At 42.6% G+C, this 24,077-nt stretch overlaps 1 protein-coding gene across 10 annotated transcripts in view; it reads right to left on the minus strand.

The window, feature by feature from the left end:
* Nucleotides 1-24,077, minus strand: part of MAP3K21 (mitogen-activated protein kinase kinase kinase 21) — a 134,098-nt gene that overhangs the window by 105,856 nt on the left and 4,165 nt on the right. For all 10 annotated transcript variants that reach the window (XR_014249062.1, XR_014249063.1, XR_014249064.1 and 7 more), the window contains exons 2-4: nucleotides 11,814-11,994; nucleotides 5,708-5,856; nucleotides 4,710-4,885 (exon numbers count right to left, since the gene is read on the minus strand). Coding sequence is in view for 6 of the 10 variants with exons in the window: in XM_082407585.1 (XP_082263711.1) it covers nucleotides 4,710-4,885; nucleotides 5,708-5,856; nucleotides 11,814-11,994 (506 nt within the window). In the remaining 4 variants the exon portion in view is untranslated. The remainder of the gene's footprint in view (nucleotides 1-4,709; nucleotides 4,886-5,707; nucleotides 5,857-11,813; nucleotides 11,995-24,077) is intronic.

The following is a 24,077-nucleotide window of genomic DNA, read 5'->3' on the forward strand; positions in this document are numbered from 1 at the left end:
GCTGCCCGGCTTCCAGCAAAGCCACCGCTTCCTCTGCTGTCAGGCTAGGACCGTGAGTGCCTGTGAAGCGGCACGCAGGCTCTGAGCCCCGGGGGGGCCTCACTCGTGCAAGCCCACACCAGCCCGAGGCACCGAGACAGCATCTCTGTGACGCGTCACGGTGGGAGGCGCTGGCAGGTCGGTCTTGGTCAGCAAGTGGCAGACCCCAAGCCCAACGAGATGGCCTGGCTGGAGCCCTCGGTCTGAACCACTTCTCTAGACTGCTGGAGAGTCCGGCATTCCGCTGAAGACGTAATATAACGGGGGGACAGGGCCGGCCACAGGTTTGTAGACGTCCATACAGTCACCCCTGCGGTCTGCCTGAATTCCTGGAGGGCAGGGAGCAGAACAGCCGCAGCTGAGTCCACTGCGCCGTGGACCACCGGCTCAGCTCCGAGTGCTGGCAAGTTGTTGACTCCGAGACCAGATAGGTCTTCATCCCTGGAGCATTCAGCCGAGAGGTCCCCCCTACTTCTGGTTGTTCTGAAAACCCCCTGAAACACAGTTCCTCCCTCCCCTGCTGGAAGGTCCTGCCAGCACCGAGGACAGCCCTGCGCTCCCCGCCCCTTTCTGTGTTCACTTCTCTTCTCTGTCGGCTCAGATGTGCCGTCTCCTCCCCCGCCTTCCTGGCCGGCCGCCCACCTGGGGAAGCTCTTTAAAACATGGTGCCTATAATCAAATGGGATGCTCAGGATATGATCTGAACAGACTCAAACGGGACTGACTATTTCTTATTATATGAGCTCTACGTACTTATCAATGGGGTCAGGGTCTAAGGTTGCATTTGCCAGTTTTGAATTTTTAAACCCACAAAATACTGAAAAAACTAAGGAAGAGAGTGAATTACCTATAAGTCTGCTATTTGAAAAATATGGCTTACCAGAAAAAAGAAAGAAAAAAAAGGATTTTAGCAGCTCACAGATTTCTCCCTAACCTTTATTTTTAATTTTAATAAGTTAAAATTATGAAATACTTAAACTATACTACGATTAGAGAGAATAGCATATACCCATGCACTTACTATCAATATCTAACAGATGCGAAATTTTTACCATATCTGCTTCGGGTCTGTTAAAGTCCTAGGCGCATCGTATCTAATCCCATCCCCTCCTCTTCAGAGCCGCTGTGCTTCAGTTGGTTTGTATGCTTCCCCTGTCTATACTTTCAGTCTTTTTGTGCATTTGAATAGTATTATTGTTCTTTTTTTTAAGTACTTGATCCATCACCACCATTTTCTTTTTTTTTTTAATTAATTAACTTATTTATTTATTTATTTTGGCTGCGTTGGGTCTTGGTTGCTGCGTGCGGGCTTTCTCTAGTTGTGGCGAGCGGGGGCTACTCTTCGTTGTGGTGCGCGGGCTTCTCATTGCGGTGGCTTCTCTTGTTGTGGAGCACGGGCTCTAGGCACACAGGCTTCAGTAGTTGTGGCACGTGGGCTTCAGTAGTTGTGGCTCGCGGGCTCTAGAGCGCAGGCTCAGTAGTCGTGGAGCACAGGCCTAGTTGCTCCGCGGCATGTGGGATCTTCCCGGACCAGGGCTCAAACCCGTGTCCCCTGTGTTGGCAGGCGGATTCTTAACCGCTGCGCCACCAGGGAAGTCCCTGAATAGTACTGTTTTATGTGGTTTTATAAATTTACACAATGTGATTATCCTTCTGCAACTGCTTTTTCTGCCCAGTATTATGCCTGAGACTTACTCATGTTGAAACATACAGCTGGAGTTTATTCATCTTAAGTACTGTACAGATTTCCACTATATGAATATACAATAGTTTAGGCACCTATTCCCCTATTAATGGATATTGGGGTTGTTTCCAGTTTTTCACTATTACAAACAATACTTAAGAGTGAATAACCTTAATTTCCTTGTGCATACCTGTGGGAGTTTCTCAAGATATATAACCAGAAGTTAAACAGCTGAGTCGTCTGCCTCTTTTATAGCATAAGACTCAAAGAAGGATTCATGGCATTTATCCACTTTTAAATTCCCTTTTCACTTAAAAATGTTCACAATAAAATAATAATTGCTAATATCTCTTACCTATTAACATACATATTAGGAACATGTTAAGAAACTTTACTTAGGTATGTATTGTATTTACTGAATGTCTACCATGGGTCAAGTACTTTGTTCAGTGCTGTGGATGAACACAACCAAGAATGAAACAGTATAGTTCCTGAACTTAACTAGCAGAAAAGGCAGACCAAGGACACATAAAGACGCAGATAATAATAAAGTATGACTCAGTGTGGGCATGATAAGGGAGGTGCAGGACACTGTGACACACTTTACGTGGTACAAGAGGATAAGGGAAGGGAGCTCTGGGAGCCTGAGAATGAAGAAGCAGCAACTGTGAGGAGGGGATAAAAGCCAGGGTGGGGACGGAGGAAAGAATATACACAAAGGCCAAAAGTCAGGAGGGTGGCGTTAAGGGAGCTTGAAGGAATTCAGTCTGGCTGGAGAAAAAGTGAGGTTAAATACGGAAGGGCAAGGAAGTTCACGAGGAAAAGGAATTGACCACTGAAGTGAGGCGGGTCTGATTTGCGTTTTAGAAGGCTCACTGGTTAGGGGAGCGAGGCTGGATGCAAGGCCCCCAGGTAGGATGCTGCTGCAGTACTGCAGGTGATGAGTGGGGACAACAGGGCTCAGGGGAGTGAATTACCACTGAAGGTCTCTGTCACAGAGAAGACCACATCTTCAAGACCTTTGAGACTGGGTACCTAAGAGAACAGTAATCTCATTACTACACGAAGGAAGCAGAAGGAGGGAAGGCAGAGGGGGAGTGAGGAGGAGGCCCTGACTTCAGTGGCTGGTTGGAAAGTGTTGCCAAGATAGTACATCAAGCTCCTTTTTAAAACTTGTCAACAAGATCCAAATCCCTAGCCTGGCCGTCAAGGACCACGCGAGGATACACAGACTGCCATATCCATCTGCGTATCCCAGCGCTCTAACACGCTTCCCAGCACACAGCAGACGTTTAATATGTTTGCTGGAAGGAAATTCTAACATTGAAACTCAGAAAACTTTCCCCCAAGACAAGCTCTTAAACTGTATTTTTTTTCCAGTGAACAATTTGCCCTTTGGGGAGTACCTATGACATACCTTTTATTCATTCCCAATTCAGCCTGATAACAGTAGAAGTAAGCTGCTCACAGATAGAATTTGGGCATATGATATCTTGGCTTCATGCATAGAAGTGTATACGCTAGCTCAAGAAATGTTTATGCATATGTATTCAAACCACATCTTTTCATTCCCTCTTTTGCCCTTTCCTCTGCCCTTAGGTTGGCTATAGGCCTTCAGTATTACAGTCAATGTGAAAGTCTAGTGACATAAAGGAGAGCCATACTACGTAAGTCAAGGTAATTTAACATGGGAGAAGGACTCAGCTATGTCATAATCCCATGTTTCCATGACATACACTGGAATAAGCAAATGGACTCTTTATTTAGAAAAGCACTACTGCCTACTGAAAAAGAATTCTATTTTAGAATCACAAATATATGAGGTATAAAAATTCCTTCCTGGACAATTACATGGCTTTGTAAAGGTTATCAATAACCTGCAATGTTGTATTTTAGCCCAGACATTTGTTGCCAAGTACAAGAGAAGAATTTAACTTACTGAACGACTATATACCTCGGACAACCGGAATAAACCTTGGGTCATCAAAATGCTCAAGCATTACGAGACTATCTTTTAAGAAGTAAGTACTGCCTGATACTTACTTCCTATGCGTGAAGCATAGCACCAGGCCCTGAACTTGGGGACTGCAGTGACCGCTGACAGTCAGCTGTCACCAGGAACTCACTTTACAACTACCCGCCTTCCAGTTAGGTGTGTTTTCTGCTTCTCCTACCTCACACTTTGTATGTGGTTAATATAGATGCAGCTTCAGCACGTTTAACATTCAGGTTTATTGTTTTTCTTCTTCTTAAAATACATAAACCAACCAGAGCTTCACTCATCATATTAAGAAATTCAAAAATTACACAACTTCCCAGCTTCTCCAACAAAGCAATGCCTTGGAGATAAAAGGGCGGTGGGGGGGGGGGGGGAAGGAGGAGGGACTGGCATAAAAGAAGCTTTAAAAGACCTAACTAAAAACATGAAGCCCTCATTTAAATTCTGATTGGCACCAACCAACTGGAAGAAGACATCTTTGAGGCAAACTGTGACATTTGGGTATGGAGTATCACACGGTATCAAGGAATTACTTATTTTTTTAAGATAATAATGGCAAGAAAGATATTTTAAAAATTCCTACCAGTTAGAGATGCATATTGAAGCATTTAAAGGTAAAATGACGAGAGTCTAGGTTTTAAGTTAAAATACTGCAGTTAAAAAAAATGATAATGGGAAGAAGAAATGAACAAAATGACAAAATACTGACAATTACTGAAGCTGGTAAATGCATACTAAGGGTTTAGTATGCCACTCTCTCTCCTTTTTAAAACATTTTTTTACGTTTGAAAATTCCTCTAATTAAAGTTTGTTTGTTTTCCAATTATATGTTTTGAGTATAGTTCTGTTTCGTTTTGTTTTGCCTGGAAGGAAAGAATCAACAAGGCTGAAAATATTTTAACATAATGCTGACAGTGGTTCTTGACTCAAGTTTTCCACAATCTCCACAAGTGTGAGCACATTTTGCAATTAATATATATCACTCACCTTTTCCTTTGTTCTCAACTCATCAAACATTTGTTGAATTTCCAGCTTCCAGTCATCTTGCATGGAATGAAAAGATTCTTGAGGCATCTCAGTCATAACTGCCTTTTCAATTGCAGTCAATTGTTCAAGAATTAAGGCAAATGATGGACGAATATGAGGGTCCTGTTGCCAGCATTCTAAAATAAACAAGAATCACAGCAAGTCCATTTCTCAGTGTAGTTCAGATTATCAGCCCATGATGACTGTGTCTGCTGAAGATTTTAAACATCAATTGATAATGATTTTGCAAATTTTATTTTATACAGTGTCCGTGTCAGCAGCCTGTGTAATAATTACTATTAGACGAGGCTCTTGTATTCTGCATCGTTTGACATTAGTATGTGGATGTGTGTTTTCTCTGCCTTACCATGTACCATGAACACTGTCCGCCTAAGCTGCCCTGGCCACATGACTTACAGATACAGAGTTCTATAACTCAACCCAAGAAAACCAAAGTCTCTAAAATGTTACAGTCACAAGAGAGGTTCTAAGAAATAGTCTAATAAGTAAGGTAACTTGCTGCTTACAAAAAGAGTTACTTAACAATTTTTAAAAGATAAGATCAAAATGGATAAGGTCATGGCAAAACCATGCCAGTTAAGACTGTGAAACATTTTTGATCATTAGGTAGAATTAAAAATAGCACATATGGAACCAATTCAATATTGTCATTGAACTCTGCTAGTGTATTTGATGAAAAGTTTATTACCATTCAACTGAATTTTGTATAAATGAGTCACTATTAAAGTGGATTGTTCTTAAGTTACTTAGTTCATCAAAACTTTACCTGACATCTTAGATCAAAGACATGGTTTCTGATTCTTAAAATAGTATAATCTAAAATCGATTGAAAATTAGAATCACAGAAAATACCTTTTTGGTTAAAAAAATATACAGATATTCTAATGAGCAATTCCCCTCCCCCCTATAGACACACAAAAACAGAGATGCCCAAATACCTTTCATGAGCTTGGCAAACGGCTCAGGGCAGGTGGAAGGAATGGGCAAAGTGAGCTTATTGACTGCCACCCCATAGGCCACAGCAAGACCGTCAATGCCACGATAGGGGACCTCTCCCGTGAGCAGTTCCCATAGCACCACTCCGTAGCTGGAAAGCAGAGTTTTCATAAAGTTAAACGGGGTCTTTTCCTCATGACACAGTTGGTGGGAGAAACGTTATCAGTGCCTTCATCCAGCTCCTAATGAGAATCTTCTCTTCCAACAAAGCCCATATGGACCCTTATCCCAACATGAGGGGCGGGTTCTTCGAGTTAACATTCCAAACACATGCAAATACACTCCTTCCCGAAATCGGTTATGCCTTCATTACAGGACCTGAAACTACTTAACAGATAGGAAAGCTTAGGAGCAGTACACGACTGAATTAAACAGGGTCCAGAAGCAGGACACACTTGAAGAGCAATGTGGTTGCTCTGACGTTTGTCTTTCCGTCTCATTTTTTCCACACCTATTGAGGGTCTTCAGGACACTGAAGATTCCAGCCCCATATGACTCACCACAGGACTGAAGTCGAATCATGCTAACTACTTTTTTTTTTTTTTTAAGATTTTTTGATGTGGACCATTTTTAAAGTCCTTATTGAGTTTGTTACAGTATTGCTTCTGTTTTATGTTTTGGTTTTTTGGCCTCGAGGCATGTGGGAATCTTAGCTCCGCGACCAGGGATCGAACCTGCATTGGAAGGCCAAGTCTTAACCACCGGACTGCCAGGGAAGGCCCATGCTAACTGTTTTAAAATAGGTTTTTGAAATTGTTTCTTTCTCCCTTTATATCTAGGAGATGTGTTACTAATGTTTCCACCTAATGCCTAATAGTAAGGGACAAAGTAATCCTGTGGGTTTTCCTGAGCCTGCTGGGAGGACATAACAGGTCTTCTTTGTAATGGAGGAAGGTGAAATGAAAGGAGAATAAACAAAGAACAACTGCAGCTGCCATGCTCTCCAAAGCATCAGCAGATGTGATGCAGGTTCACTGCTGCTTCAGTTTGAGGGCAAATGAAATTACACACAAGAACGAGAAAACACACAGTAGAAGGATCTCTAAGTGAACTTTTAAAATGAAGCTAAAGGACCAAATTTCAGTATACACCTATACTAGAGCCTCTCAGACACCCCAGTTCAAGGCAGTACAGAGGAGCACAGAAATAAGCCTCGTACATCATATACATTTATTCTCTCCTACAAAACCAGTCAGAACCTTAGGTTTCCTTTATCTTCATCAAAACACAAAGTGCACTCAAATTATCTTTTGACGTAAAGCATCAGTCACTCCTGACACTCACCTGACTTTAAATTAAAACACATAAGCATATAAGGAACAGTCATATTTGCTTTATTTTTAAGTTCTATTAACATAACTAGTATGGTCCTATTTACTTTTCTGATCTTTTAAAACTTCATTCGCTTTAAGTTAAAAAAAGAGTTTGAAATTTAAAGAAGTAACTTAATTCTCATTTCTTCTGTTTCCTGCTTATACATAATATCTGAGCATAGTTTTAAAGACAGCAGACAGAAGGCAGTAAGATATGCCTAAGGAAAGGCAAAGCAGCTCAGAATAACACCAAGAAACCAAAAAAACCCACATCATTTAAATTTGCTTTGGAACTGATTTGAGTCTCATCTGATTATCTCCCGATCTTAAGAGATGTGGGGATTCACAGCGTCACAAATACAATAAGCCCTCCATGAAGAAGACCTGGCCTGCAACGAGCGCCTCTGGAGCCCAGGTGGTCATCCTGGCCAAGATCTCTTCATTTTCAGACCTCTCCACTAGTGCCTAATGGACGCTACACTATATACTGAAAACATTCAGAAAAGGAAGGCAGAAACAACAGAACGTGCCCTGAATTCAAAGGGGCCTCAGGGATCCTTCCCACTGACGTTCCACGGCCCTAAGCAGGGGCGGTTCTATCCTGAGGCCCCTGAGCCCGGGGCTCCCTCTCCAGCAGGGGGCGTAGCAGGGCATCACTGAAAGATAACTGGACCTAGAGGCAGCACACCTGAGGCAGCACACCTGAGGCTGAGCTGTGGGACCACTACTACCTGTTGCCTATGTCTCCACTCACACGGCCTTGAAGCTGATCTTGAATCATTGATAAAGTATCAGTGACATTTCCTCTGCCATCTCAAAGCACTGTTTTATGTTTTGTTAAAAAAGGAATACATAATGCAGTACCTGTAAATTATATAATGCTGTAACTATTAGCAATTAGGGTGCAACCAGGATTTTTCAAAGGCTATCTGCTTAGTTTCTTGAAAATTATCTATGTTATGGTGCATTAGCGAGACACATTCTTAATTTCAAGAGTAAGTAAACTGAACTCATAGATCAATCAACAAAAATCATCTCAGTGCAGGGGACCAAAAAAATTATTAGAATAACTGAAAATTGAATAAATTCAAAGAAGCTTCCTTGCTATTCTCATTAGCAAATAACAAAATTAAAACCAACAATAATAACAGAACTTTGCCTCTTGGAAGTTTCAGAGAATGGATAATTCAGGATAGGTCATTTTTCCAGAGAGAGGTATTCTGGTAAAAACCAATGTGAAAAAAAGGGAGCTATTCCGATGGGACAATTTTTAAAGTGTAATGCATATTTTTCTGCTCTCTGAAACTGGGTGGGATATAGTATAAAAAGCCCTCTCCTGGGGACTTCCCTGGTGGTGCAGTGTTTAAGAATCCGCCTGCCAATGCAGGGGACACGGGTTCGAGCCCTGGTCCGGGAAGATCCCACATGCCACGGAACGACTAAGCCCGTGCTCCACGACTACTGAGCCTGCGCTCTAGAGCCCGCAAGCCACAGCTACTGAGCCCGCGTGCCACAACTCCTGAGCCTGAGCTCTAGAGCCCACGAGCCACAACTACTGAAGCCCGTGTGCCTAGGGCCCGTGCTCCTCAACTGCAATGAGAAGCCCGCGCACCGCAATGAAGAGTAGCCCCCGCTCGCCGCAACTAGAGAAAGCCCACGCACAGCAACGAAGACCCAACGCAGCCAAAAATAAATAAATAAATTTATTAAAAAAAAAAAAAAAAGCCCTCTTCTGAGAATACAAGTAGCCTAATGATTAAGGGCTGTGGTAGCAGGAAAATGGCTCTTAGGCCAGGGACCAGAGTCTGCTACTCACTAGTTTTACAACCCTGAGGAAATTTCTAAACCTCTCGGTGCCTTGGGTACGTACTCTGTGAAACTGGGGTAATCACGGGAGACACTGTTAAAGTTCAATGACAGCATCTGTCAAAGTTACCTCGTAGGGTAGTAACTGGTATGGAGGAAGTGGGGCGAGAGAGGATGATCACCGAATACACCAGTATATATAGCAGCCCACAGCACCACAGACCACGGCCATGCTTCCTGAATGCAATTATTTCTATGGGAATATTATGAAGGAGGTTCTAAAGCAAAGGCATGTGCAGTTCAGAGGGACAGCCTTCCCTGCCTTCTGCATCCTGACGTCTAGGACTCTGCTGTGCTTTAATATATCCATGCATTCTGGAGATGTGTGTGGACGTCTGGCTCCACAACCAGGTGGTTCTGGAGGCCAGTAGATTCCAGTCCTTTTCATAGCGTTTCATGCTTTCATTTGCTCCTGCCGCCCACTCTGTTCTCAGCTGCCTTTTTTTTTTTTTTTAAACCAGCTTAGCACCCCTCTCCCCTCTTCTGCTTAGATGCTTCTACTGAAAATCAGATAACCGAGCTCATATAATCGAGAAATAGAAATGAACAGACTTTGAGGGAAGACCTCTCTCCATGAGTGTTTGGACGTCAAGACCCATATTTTGGCTGATTTTAGAAATCTTTTTTTTCTTACTTTTGATTCTACGTTTACAGCAGGTGAGGTCACTCTAAAGCACTGATATAGATTGTACAGCGTTTGTATAGCTTATAATTACATAGTTTATTTTAAAAGGCACACATAGTAAAATGGTTACAGTCTTAATTATTCCGAATATAAAATTGATTTATATTCTATTAGTCTTCAGAGTCTTGAAGTATAATTTCTTAAAATAATCACCTATTTCGCTTAAGTATTTTGGCATTACATGGTTAGAAAATTATTGTGATTAAGTCAAGGAAAACACATCTAACATTTTATAAAGACACATGTGCTCAGTCTCCACCAGCAGAGTATAAGTCATTAAGTAAGGGGTGAGGCTCAAGCTTCTGTGTTTTTCAAAACAGCCTTAAGACACTATAGAGCCCCTGGCACAGGTGATAAATTTCTTAACAGTCATAAGTAGAACAATTAAATTAGAAGCCTGTATTTATACACTGCTGGTGGGAATGAGAACTGGTGGAAAACAGTCTGGCAGTTCCTCAAATGATTAACCATATAATTACCATGCGGCCCAGCAATTTCACTCCCAGGTAGAAACCCAACAGAAATGAAAACTCATGTCCTCACAAAAACTTCTTCATAAATGTTCAGAGCAGCATTATTCAGAATTAGCCAAAAAGTGGAAACAACCCACATGCCATCGACTGATAAACGAATAAGCAAAATGTGGTATTATCCACCCAATGGAATATTATTCCACAATAAATAAGAATGAAATTCTGATACATTCTATGACATGAACCTTGAAAATATGCTAATTGAAAAGCCAGTCGCAGAGGACCGCGTATTATTTGATTCCATTTAAATGAAATGTCCAGAATAAGCAAATCTAAAGATACAAAATGTAGATGAGTGATTGCCTTGGCTGGGAGGGATGGAGTGTTGGGGTGATGGCTGAGGGGTATAGGGTTTCTTCTTTGGATTATGAAAATGTTTTAAACTGACTGTGCTGATGAAGGTAAAAGCCATGGAACTGTAGAGTTTAAATGGGTGAATTGTACGACGTGTGAATTGTATCTCAATAAAGCCGTTAAAAAAACAACAAAAGAAAAATCCTGGAATCTTAATACTAGTCACACAGCATTTTATGAGCATTAAATGAAGGCAAGTAAGCGCCTGGTGCATTGTAACTATAAACAGAGTGACTTTTCTCTGTTGTTCTGGTATGGATGGTGTCTTTACCCCCTAATGAGACACAGCCGAATGGAAAATCCAGCTAACCTGGGATTCCATTTTAGTTCAGCTCTCCATCCTCAAACCAGAAGCTTTAATCTTTAGATAATGCAATCCATAAAATGAAGGAGGTGATCTAAATTTTTTTCTCAAACCCTTTCCATGCTAATATTCTGTCTGTGAGTCATGAGGAATCAAAATTTTTGCTTAAAGTGAAATTTACGTTTATTTACCAACAGGCCTTACAAAACGGCATTACTGTTTACTCAAGTTATAACCAGTTTTAATCAAACCTCAGATTTAACAAGTTTCTCTTATCAAATGGAAGTCATAGGACAATCAAAATCTCAAGTTACCCATTCTGTTGTGATTACAACAATCTTGATCAAAACCACAAAACCTTCTTCAAAAAGGCCCATACAGATCTTCCTCAACTTACAATGCAGTTACGTCTGGATAAATCCTTCGTAAGTTGAAAATATCATAAGCTGAAAATGTATTTAATGCACCTAAACTACTGAAGCTTAGCCTGGTCTTTCTTAAAAGTGCTCAGAACACTTACATTAGCCTACAGTTGGGCAAAATCATCTAACACAAAGCCTAGTTTATAATAAAGTGTTGAATATCTCATGGAATTGATTGCATACGATACCAAAAGTGAACAACAGAATGGCTGTCTGGGTCCAAAATGGTTGTAAGCGTATCAGTTGTTTCTCCTCGTGATGGCGGGCCTCACCGGGAGCTGCAGCTCACTGCCTCTGCCCAGCCTCACAAGACAGGACTGGACCACGTGTCACTAGCCTGGGAAAAATCCCAATGCCACATCCCAAGTACGGTTTCTAAAGAGTGCATATTGCTTTTGTGCCACTGTAACGTCAAAAAAAACCTGTTAAGTCAAACCACTGCAAACTGGGGACCATCCGTACCTACTGGTTATGCTCAGAATTACTGAATATTTGGGGACTCATTTAAAGGAGGTGTAGCAACCAGTTTCTGCAGACACCTGCAAAAACAAAATGCGTGGTGCTTACTCACCTCCAGATGTCGCTTCCCTTGGAGAACAAAGAGGACTTGATGACTTCCGGGGCCATCCAGGCATAGGTGCCTGCTGCGCTCATCCTGGTGGTCCTGTGCCACTCTCTCGCTAACCCAAAGTCTGTAATCTTCAACGTCTTATTGCAGACGTCATCATGCTCTATCTTCTCCAGTAGCAATACTAGAGAAGAAAATCAAAGGTGGAATACTTTCATATTTTTATAATTTTTCGGTTACAATTTTTCTTTGGCTTTTAAAACACAATCTTCACTGCAGTTGGCAGAGTACTGAGAATGAACCTGCATTTTACCATTTTATCTTACTTACATCTTGTTTTTCATAACCTTCAGTGGGTCGTTTGTGCCTAAAGTTACAAGTTTAAAAAAAATCCACAGACACAGTACAGCTTTAGCACTCTTTATGAGAAAGTAAATGATTTCTAGGGGCAAGAAACATTTACTGAGATATCACAGGTAGAATCAGAAGTCTGTGAAAGTTTACCTGATAGGAAGAAAATATTTACATTGTTTTTCTTCCAAGAAATTAGGTCCTGATCTAAATGCAGAGTCTTTTCTACTGAATGTTTCGGAGAATACTGCAAATAGATGGCGTATTACCATAAATCATTATTATTGAAGATTATCTTACGTTAAATTTGCAAGTTGCTTATAGATAGGTTAACTCATGAAGATATTTTATGAGATATGATTGCTTTACCAAAGACTGAAATACAGCAAAAAGTAAAAACTTCAGAGAAACATTATCCAGTTGCTGGTTTCCCCAGCCCCCAGTCTCCTGACAAAATACAGAATGCACAAGAGCAGCTTTCAGGAACCGAGCTGATGCCGGGACTGTCCTGAACTCTCTGTGCAGCCGGAGCTAAAACAACCGAGCTTCCCATCACTGCCCACCTGCCCCGCCCTTGCCGGTGCCTTGGTTTCCTCTCTCCCCTGGTTGACTTCTCTGCCTATAACCAAGCAGAAATGTCTCCCCGGTTTTCCACGAGGCTCTAATGCAGCTCCATATCCACGCTCCTCCTTCCCATTTGCTACAAAAGGAATGGTTTAAACCTACTGTTTTTTCTAACTTATCTCCTCACTCCTTCCCTAAAACCCAGCCTTCCAACCTGCAGCCCAGTTGTTCTAGTTCAACCGAATGCCCCGCAGATGGCCCGTCTCCACTTCCCTGCCACCACGTGACTTCTGGCTTCACTGTCCCAAACGTGAATTACAATCGTTCTCACTGGAGTGGGTGCTGTCCCTCTCTCCTCTCTCACCCACCCCGAGCAAGATTCATCTTCCTATAGTGTCGTGGCATCCTTTTATTTTTTTAAACCTCTCATGAATAAACTACCGATACATGTCACAACAGGGATGAATCTGAAAACCATTCCACTGAGAAAGAAGCCACACATGAGCGGTTATGTACTATGATCCCTTATGACATCCTGGAAGAGGGACAGAAATCAGACCAGCGGTTTCTGGAGGCTGAGGGGAAAGGTCTGGCGGCAGCGCTACACGGGAGAGTTTTTCCAGGTGATGCAAATTCTCTCTTGGTGGTGGTGGTTACGGGATTATATACATTTGTCAAAGCTCATCAAACTGAACGCCCTCAGGGGGTGAATTTTTATATAAATTATACCTCAATAAACCTGCATTAAAAAAAAAAATTCTGGGCTTCCTTGGTGGCGCAGTGGTTGAGAATCTGCCTGCCAATGCAGGGGACACGGGTTGGAGCCCTGGTCTGGGAAGATCCCACGTGCCGCGGAGCAACTGGACCCGTGAGCCACAACTACAGAGCCTGCGCGTCTGGAGCCTGTGCTCCGCAACAACAGAGGCCGCGATAGTGAGACGCCTGCGCACCGCGATGAAGAGTGGCCCCCGCTTGCTGCAACTAGAGAAAGCCCTCGCACAGAAACGAAGACCCAACACAGCCAAAGATAAATAAATAAATAAATAAATTTATTAAAAAAAAAAAAAACATTCCACGGTTCCCCATAACTCAGGGAGAAGGTCCACACTCCAAAACCTGGGCAATCACAGCCCCTAGATTCGCACAGCAACCTACGCTTCAAACTACGCCCCATGCCTCTACGCGCGAGCTTGCTCTGCTCAAGGCAGGCCGGCTGCTCATCCAGCCCAGATGATTCCTGCTCAGCGACACCTTCCAAATAACCGCAAGCCGGGGACCATCACCTCCTCCACACTCCCGTGAGCTCTGTGTTTCTGTGACAGTCCTACGAGGCACCAAGTACCAGACTGTGTGCTTTCATCAGACTCCTCCACTGCTGTTAGCTCTGAGACAGTGAGTATGTAAGTGTGAAACAGGGAGCGTACAAGTGAGGGAGAGAGAGTGTGTGTGTGTGGGTGGTGAGATGGCAGGGAGAGGAAGACAATGGTGAGAAACTCGTGCAATTCACGCTCACCCGCGCGCACCCACTCTGTGTCTGGTTCAGCGCAGGTGCTTAGTGTCTGCAGATGAAATTAACAAAAGGGGCCCATTCTTATGTTTGTCCTTTGCCCGTGCCACTTCCCATCTAATAGAAATAAGAACCAAGTCCTAAGGGTCACTAGCCATCGTCGGTATTCACTATATTCCTTGTACTTTACAAGTGCTATTTCATTCAATCCTCGCAAAAATCCCAAGAGATAGGTCTTCATTATCAGAGGATAATCAGTACTGAAAAAAACTCAGCAACACTGAATCCAATTGAACAGTAATCCAAACTTCAGAATTCATAGAATATATGTCTGTGGGGGGGGGGGAGGAGAGTTGTTATTCAGGTTTCACCTTGAAAAATAACAGAAAAATCAGTTTATTTTATTCTTTATTTAACAACATTTTTGTCATCGTTGCAACTGTGCACTAACTCTTAGAAGGACAAAAACGAACAAGTGTGGGAGGTTTCTTAGACTAAATCATCCAGACAAAATTGGAGACTAGCATAAGACACTCTTCACGTTTGATCTGCGGAATGTGATCTTATGGGGGACCACTTGCCCAAATGTTATAGGAATAATGAGCGTTGACTGAGCACATTCTGTCTGTCAGGTACACTTACAGGTATCTTAATCAGATAATCCCCACCACAATGCTATAGGTGGATATCATTAATCATCTGTACTTGACAGATAAGGAAACTGGGACACAGAGATGTTGAGTAATCCATCCAAGGTCACGCAGCTGAGGAGCAGTGCCACTCAAGCAGTCTGACCCCTGGGCCCATGGTCCTAACTACTGCCTGCATTGCTCAGTTGACAGCTTTTTATCAATTTTTCACAAGCGATTTCTTTATCCTTCGGAAATCTCTCTGTATAGCAGGTGCCCATTCTCCTCCTTTCTGATTTCCTGCCGTTGGATAGTCATCATCTGATCTAAGTAGAGGCGCTGTGGCATAGCGATGGAAGCATGCACTCACTCCAGGGCCAGACTGCTCGGTTTGGACTCTGTGCTTCTGCTTCCTTGCCTGTCATGGGACTTATGACAGCACATACATCATAATGTTGTAGAGAGGAGGAAATGAATACATGTAAAGTGCTCAGAACAAGGGCTGAGACACAGTAAGCATTTCGAAAGGGTGACACATACATATACCCACACACACCTTTTATTGATGGGTTTGAACGTGTGTTTAGCAAACCTTCAAAATCACTTTCACGGATGTCAGGAAATCCTATCACTTTGCAAGGCCTGAAAATTTCACTTTGCAATAGATTCACATTCGTATCACCAATTTAGACAGTCGCAGAAGTCACAGAGTTAATGCAACTGGAGAGAAGCAACATGAGACAGCTGAGTGGGGACTTATTATATAAGTCGCCAATACTGAATAAATACTGTTGTGTTGTGATATTCCTTTCCCCAAGCGATCTTCTAACTGTAAGATCTGGAGAGGAAGCACCTCCTTCTATCCCCCAATCACCTAACGCAGTACCTTCTACATCAAATGGCCAATGGAATAGTTTCTATTAACGATCATTATCACCAGTTCTAATAAGATTATTGCCTACCATTTATTAATCCTCTTCTATATAGAGTTGTTTCCACTCACATAATATCTCATTGGATCCTCATGCCATTGTATGAAATGGAAATTACAGTCTCCAGTTCACAGTTCAGAAATGTTATCCCAGATCATACGGCTACAATACAGGGCCACGCTTCAGATCCCATCTGCATGACTATCTTTCCAGCCTTCTGTGCTACATATAAAGCTATCAGTTATAAAAAGGGGGCAGAACAACCAGAAATTTCATTTTGCTAATTTTTGAATTTTCCTTCCTTCCATTCAGTTTAAGGAATATTTATTTCTCAGTCCTGATTCCTCATGAATATCCAGAAAAATAAATATCTAATCCTTTAAAACCCTATATACTTAAGCCACAGAAACAAAAAATAACAGATAGATTAATTATCAGCTTAATTATAGATTAATCATCAGCTGTATTACATTTTTCCGCCTTATAATACATACTGATTTCACTTTTAAACAATGATATCCTTACCACCAAAAAAGACTCCCAATTAATGATCAAGATGGCTTGCAGTTCTATAAAACTTTGTTTTCCAAGACACTTTCACATACATTATCTCCTCCTTCTGAAAAACATCCAAATTAGGAAGGCATGAGGAAGCACTGATTAAAATGGGCATTAAAACCATGCTATGTCCCCAGGCCCCAAGTAAGACCTGGCAGCCCTTAAGGAGCAAAAAGCTCAGAAAGGCAACTCTAAAATAAATACAAACGGAACTCCAAGTGAGAACTAAAAGCGAAATATTTTAAATTGATCGCATTTCCCAAGCAATGCCATGGCAGAATGCAGTATTAGCAGCCTTTGCATGGCGGGCTTTAAAACACCTGCCCTCACCCCGGAGTCCAAAGTTTCCATGGGAGCTTTCAACTAACAGAAAACAAGTTAAAATAACACTCTGAACGTCAAAAGTTTAGAGTTCCATGAAAGGCCCATTGTTCTGGATTCTATTTCAGAGGTGTTCAGCAGAATTCCTCAAATTCCTTATCTTTGGGGCAAAGTGACCGAAACCAGAAATAGCCAGTGTCCCGACAGGTCACGTGACCAGGCACCTGGCCAGGTTTCAGCCGAGCAGGCTGGCGGTGCTTCCGCCTCCTGACCTCACCAGGAAGAGGACCTCCGGGAAGGACCATGCACAGAGGGGCACATCCACCCTCTGGGCCACAGAAATGGTCAATTCTCGTTAGCGACCCAGCGACCAGTGTTTCAGCCCCCGGCTTGTGCCACGTCCGTAAAGATTTTTGACCCCCGTTAGCCCCATTCTTTAACAATCAGCCTCTACAACTTGTGTTCTGTCTACTTATTCAACCATGAGGCACTCGATTTTTTCCGGCTCCTTTGAAGTTTCACTTTGGAATTTTCCGAATTATAGTATATAATGTGTATTTTTAAAAGCAATTACAATGTGTCCATTCTATTTCCTCAACATTTATGGGAGTGCTGGTCCAAATTCCATTTGAGACAAACAGGTTCATTTTAATTAACCTTTAACTAGGAATATGTTATCCAAAAAAAAAAAAAAAAAAAAAAAGGTCGTAAGAAAGAAATCAGTTGAGAAAAGCAGCAATGTGAAAGAATATACTAACAAAACACCGAGTCTCAGTCTAAGACAGGAAGGTTACTCCGTGAATTTCAACTCTGAAAACAATCAACCATTCATTTACAGGGGAAAAAAATGGTAACTGTCTGAGTTTACCAAAGAGCACCGATTTTCCTCCCATTTCTTCCGTCTATTCCCGCACCTACACCACTCGTTCGCTCACCAGTCTCTGGAGGCCTTCGTCCTGATCTTCAAGTCCCTTCTCAACCTCGGTCTCCAGGATCTTTTCAGCTCTTCCCGGACTCTCCGAAAGAAACCCTACAACTCTACGATTCTGTGCATTAAAAGCCACTTCTAAGAAACTCGGCATTGCATCCGTGTCTCTGAGCTCCTGGCGCCTGCTGCGTGGACCGCCTTCCCCTGGCATCCTCCGCAAAGCCACACCTGGCCTCCAATTCCCACGGAAGCCACCGGGCACCAGCCCTGGATTCACTGCACGGCATCACTGACTGTGAGACGGCCTGCAAGTCCGCTGGCCTTTGGAATCTCATTTTCTCCTTCTAGTAGAAACAAAACAAAACAAACAACAGAAAACAAAATGTGCAGCTCTGTCACTGTCTCCCTGTTCCAATATTATATGAGCCTGTGAATATCAACACCGTGTCCCCCTGGGTGCCTTCCTCATAACCTCACTAGAAGTTCTCTGCATTTCTAACGCACTTAAAGCTGTACCACTCCCATTACTACACTTAAACACTGCCTTATCTCACTTGTGGGTCTCGCCTCTCTAACTAAATTGTAAGCAACTGCAGGAAAGAATTTGCACCCAATTAATATTTGTTTAATATTGGTTTATTTCTACTGCACAGCATCTACCAGTTTTATATACTCAATAAATAGCTGTTACATGAGTGAGTGACTACTGTAAGGGGAAGAATGAGAAGGAAGAAGATGAATTAGTGTAGCCTTTTCATGTCAAGTCAGCTGCTGATTATAGAAAACCAGCTCACCTGTGCCCTCCTGAAACAGTACAGACTGTTTTAGAAATAATGATAACAAAGCAGTTATCTGGATATTGATCCATCGGCAGCGACTGACACAGCTGATCATTCTTCCCTGGATCACGTTCTTCTCTGGTTCCCAAGCATCACAACACTCCCTCGTTTTCACTCTTCTAGCTGCTCCTTCTTCTGGTTCCTCCCTGTCTCCGGGGCCTCTAATCGATGGTGACTCTCCAGGACTCGGTCCCTGACCTCTGGTCTTTCCTATGAGCTCTCAGTCCCCAGATAATCTCAGCCAATCTCAGGGCTTTCGTGCCACAGACAAGCTGCCAACTCCCAAGTGATCGCCTCCACCCTGGTTCTCCGTCTGTTCTCAAAACTGCAGCCGTGTGATCTGCTACAATGGCGCTCAGAGCCCGGGCCTCAGCCCAAACCTCTCCAGTGGCTGACGAGACCCTGCGTGGTCTGACTCCCTTCTCCCTGGTGCCCCGTGATTCCCTTTCATGATTCTCCTGTCACACTGGCCTCCTGCTCTGGGGAGCAATTTCCCTTCCCTCTATGAGGGTTTGTTTCCCCAGATGACCCACTTTCCCACTTCTTCAGGTTTTGCTTCCTTTTCTGGAAGGCCTTCCTTAGCCATACACTCTAAGCCTTCAACCGCTCACCCCAACATTTTCACCCTCCTTTTCAACTTTTAGTTTTTCTACTGAGCACTTACCACCCTCCACCATACTACACTTTTCACCATTTACCCTTTACTGTCCATGTTGCCCATTGGCATGTAAATTCCACGAGGGGAGGAATTTGCTTCTGCTTTGCTCACCACTGACCACCCAGAGCCTGGAGTGTCCCTGGCACGTAGCACACAGTCACCAAATAACTGTGATGTGAATGAGTGAGTCAGCTCGCTAAACACAAGGAGAGAGACTTCTGCAAAGTCCAGAGAGACGCGGTCAGCTAAAACACAGCTTCACATCGCTCTTAACACCAAAAGCAAACGCTGCGGTACAGACCTTTTCATGGACACACACAGCACACAGTTTTAATGAGAAAACTTCTTACATTTCATTGTGTGAAAATCTAGCTCTCTATTTCTGTCAGCGGAGTATTTTCAATATTTTGTCAAGGTATGGAACAAAGTAAACTGATGGGGGAGCAATCTTCCACAATATGCTACATTAACATATTAGTAAACAGAAAGTAATATAGTTGATATTATGGTCAATATTTACAGAAAACCTGAAACAAAACAACTCCTGAAAGTCAATTAAGCCAACAATCACTCAAACATCCTATATGCAATCAAGATACTTCCCCCAAATGGCAAGTGATTTTGCTCTTTTTCAAAGAGCGTAAAAAAATGTCCTAGTAATGAATTCTGGTAGTGAAACAGTTACAACGGTAACTTAGTACCTCCTGCCTTCTCCCTGACCCTCAACTTATCAACCCAAGTTACAAGTAGACCTGCCAAAGCATGCAGATGGCAGTACTCCCTAAAGGAACAAAGCTCAGGACTGTTTCCTTGTACCACTGTCTGGCCTGGATCAAGTGAGTCAGCTGAACTAAGAAGACCCTCACACCCAACCAAGATGAATAAATGTATGACAACATGGCACTATATTTTGCAGAATGAATAATAATAAAGTCCTTGGGTTACAAAGAATTGTAGAAAACTTTTAGGTATCAAGGGGTTCACACACACACAAATTAGGAAACATTTAAAGCCCCCAGAGAGCTTCCAAACCATATGTAAAAATGAGTATAGTCACCAGCTTACATTTAGGTTGCACCTTACAGTTTATTAAATACTTTGACAAATACCAGGGGTCAGCAAACTATATCTTATGGGCCAAACGGGAGACTTGAAGAGTTGCAAAAGAGACTAGATGGTCTGCAAAGCAATCATATTTATCATCTGGACCTGCAGGGGAAAGTGTGCTGATGCCAGGAGTACACTATCTCACTGATCCTCACATCACCCTATTCAGAAAGTCGGGGCCCATGAGCCCATGGCGGGAGAGTAGCAGAGTCAGAGCCCAAATCTTAGACGCCACAATAGCACCATTTGTCCCCCCAGGTCAGTAGGACAAATGCTTGGATAATCCTTTCCCCAGAGACACAAGCCCCGAATAAGCCACCCATACCCTCACTTAGTGCCTACTGTGACCCAGCCATCCAATGTCACCAGACAGTTCACTGGATTTGGGATACAGTCTGCGGCCATGGTGGAATTTCTATACCAACCCAGAGAACCATGAGAAGGGACCCACACATCTGGTCCCTTGGACAGCAGCTTCCAAACTTGGCTCTGCACCTGAATCACCCAAAAGCTTTTAAAAAAAATATCCTGCTGCATCCCAAGCTCAGGATGGATTGATGGATGGATAGGGTGAGGTCTGTATTAAAGCAACTTAGTAAAACATTAATGGTAGAATCTAGGTGGTGAGTACAGAAGTGTTTACTTAAAAGTCCCTTCAACTCTGTATAGTCCAAGATTTTGAAAATAAAATGTTAGAAAAAAATTCATTGCTTGTTCCCAACTAAGGCAACCAAATCAGAATATCCAAAAGTGAGACAGAGAATTTTATTTTTAGAAGTTTATGGGGAGCTTTTGATGCTACATTAGGTGTGGGAGCAACTACTCTGGAGTGCCATTCTCCATCAGCAGAACTGGCCATCTAGCCTAGGGGTTCTCAAAGTATGGTCCAGGGACCCTGAGCAGCCCTAAGGTGGCGACAGATTAAATGCAGAAGCAGATGTGAATGTTCATCTGTCTTCCTTGATGTCATCAAAGTGAGCTTCAAAAGAGTAAAGCAATGCCACTCTCCTCACTAAATTTGTTTTGGAAAATAAGGGTTCCCCCTCCACATTAACTTGTAACGGACCTATTGTAACTTTTATATTAAATATCTTTAGATTTATCATTTTAAATTTCGTATATGGTAAATATCAATAGCTAGAACCCACATCAACAAAAGTTCTTTGGGGTTCTGATAACAAACATCTGAGAACTGGTAACCAAGGCACTCTATGAAGAAGATAAAAGCTCAAGTTCTGGGATTAGAGGCCCTGGATTCAATTCTCTGACAAGTGGAGTGACCCTGATCAAGTCAATTAATCCCTGGCTTCAGTTTCTTCATCTGTAAAATGGGGATACTTAAAGTACCTACCTCAAAAGGTCGCTGTGAGGAATAAATGAGGATAAAGTTTGGACAATACCCAGCATCTAGTAAGCATTAAATAAATGTCAGCTATTGTTTCTGTTACGACTATTATTTACTTAAAGCAGTATTTGAAGAAGATGAATTTTTAAAGATAACGGAATTCATACTGATTCGGAGTCAGTTGTACAAATTTGTTTCAGGCTCCAAAATAAAACCAGCATAGTTCGCCCAGCCTCACCAGGAACCCTTCTTCTGCCCCCTAAAATTCCTTCATTCCACCTTTTGGGAGCCCTTCAAGTAGCACAGAGGGTTTGGAGACAGTCACACTGAAATTTGGAGTTAAAATCATCAGCCTGACATGGTAAATCTGGTCATTATTTTCTAACTCTGGTGAATCAGAGGAAGAAAGTACCCTAAATTCGCTCATTAAACAAATAGTGATTATAAAAACTAGGCTCTGGTCATAAATGAGAAATAATTTATGCCAAACCAATGTCCAAGTATTTTATTTTCTATTTCTGCCCTGATAGCCTATGACAGATACAGTCATAAAGCAAATGATCCCAAGCTTATATGTTTTTCTTTGTAGATGTTTGTCTTACAGCAGATCAGAGCACTTTCCTCCTCAGAACTGTCAATGGCTCGCTTTTGCTGTTAGACAGTCCACACCTCTCAGCGTGGCATTCAAGCCCATGCTGTCTGGCCACTTGTTAAACGCCTCTCTCCTTCCCAACAAAAGCCTGTCTTCCTTTCATTCCAGCCACACCTGACTCCTAACTGTTCCCTAAAAAAGCCACCTACTTTCATGCGGAATTTACCCAATTGCCTAGGAAGGGATTAAAAAAAAATTAAACAGATTTTTCCCTGCAGGACTCCTGACAGTATCAGAAGTCAAGACTTTCAGGCTCAAGGAGATTATAACACTTGCCCAAGGTCACACAGCTTGCAGAGGACGACACCAATATTCAAACCCAGGTCTGACTTCAAAGCCAAGGCTCCTTCTGGTTCTGCACTATTCTGGAAAAGTTCAACCCTCACAGGCTAGTGTGGGAAAGCAGGAATTACAGACGGCCTTCTGAAACGATGGAGACTTCCCCTCTCCTCTTTCCATTCGCATACTTTAATACACTTGACAATGACTACAAAATGATCAGAGATGTAAAGTGAAAAGTGAGCATAATCCGGCACTAAATTACTGCCCCTCCTTTCAACTATAAAAAATGAAAAGTGGATTATTTATTTTTTAATATGCAAGCATAAAAACGGTAGGGGAAGATGTGGTGACCTGTTCTGATTGCTCTTCTTCCAAAAATACATCTTTAGCCAATTCTGTTTCACAAGCTGATTAGCTCTCTGTCACCACGGGGCTCTTTGGACTGATCTCCCTTGACCCTTGGAATAGGAAGAGGCTGTGGTATGAAGCTGCACAGACAGGAGAAGGGAGAAGACGCATTTCTCTTAACTGATAATAGCGTAATTAATAGCTCCCCCAGATCACTCTTATGAGCTTTTTAAGAACCTTATTTGGAGATCACATTGGCTATAATTTTCTCAAATAGTTCCTTTATTAATACTGCACTAATGAGAGAAGCTAAAACAGAATTTAGATTCCTTTTGTAGTTTGTTCTAGCAAAAGCTCTAAACTGCATTTCATAAGAAATATAACTATGTCTATTTATAGACTGCAGATATCCTTGTAGATAATTATATAGATAATAATTATTCCCAGAGGGCTAAAAAAAACCAAAAAATTGGGATAAAAAGATGCTTAATCACTGAAATAAAAAGTACACAAATAAGCAGCTACCAAAGTCTCTGGCTCAGTTTGTCATGGAATGTTTATTTTCTGCTTTAAAAAAAAAAAAAGGTAGAACACAGTAAGCAACATTAGTAAGAAAGGAACCATAAATCATGCCATGCAATTTTCTTTCAGTCCTGAACTACACCAGAATAAACAAAACACTTAAGACTAAATTCTAATCATTCAAACCCTCCTCAGCAATTCACATACCGTACCATTTTCTTTTCACTCCATCCTGGTAACTTCCCTGAAAACCACTTCCATTGCTACTGCCCCTCAGTCAAATCAGTGTCTTCTCTGGCCTGGAGAACCTCCCCAGCCTTCACTCAGGCCAATTACCAGTCTATTCTCCAGAGTGTCCAGGGTAATCCTGGAGACACAGAAATCCGATCACGCCCCTCCTCTGCACAAAACGCTCCAAGGCTTTGGACGGCCCTCAGAGTGGAGTGTCCACATGGAACACGGCCTGCAAGCCACCAACCGCTGCTCCACTCTCTGCCCCAACCGTCCCGCCTTCTCCCCAGTCCTCCAGCAAGTGAGGTTCACGTCTGCATCATCTGCTCTTTGCCTGGATCTTTGCTCGACTCATTCCTCCTCCTCCAGCTCTCTGTGTCACTTCCTCGGAGTGGCTTCCCTTGATCACCCCATCTTACCAGCACCCTCAACCTCCACCCCTTCGCTCTCCACCCCTCACCATGCTTTCTTTGCTCGACAGCACTTCCTGATA

Source organism: Balaenoptera borealis, assembly GCF_965194805.1.
Source record: "Balaenoptera borealis genome assembly, chromosome: 10".
Classification (NCBI taxonomy): domain Eukaryota; kingdom Metazoa; phylum Chordata; class Mammalia; order Artiodactyla; family Balaenopteridae; genus Balaenoptera; species Balaenoptera borealis.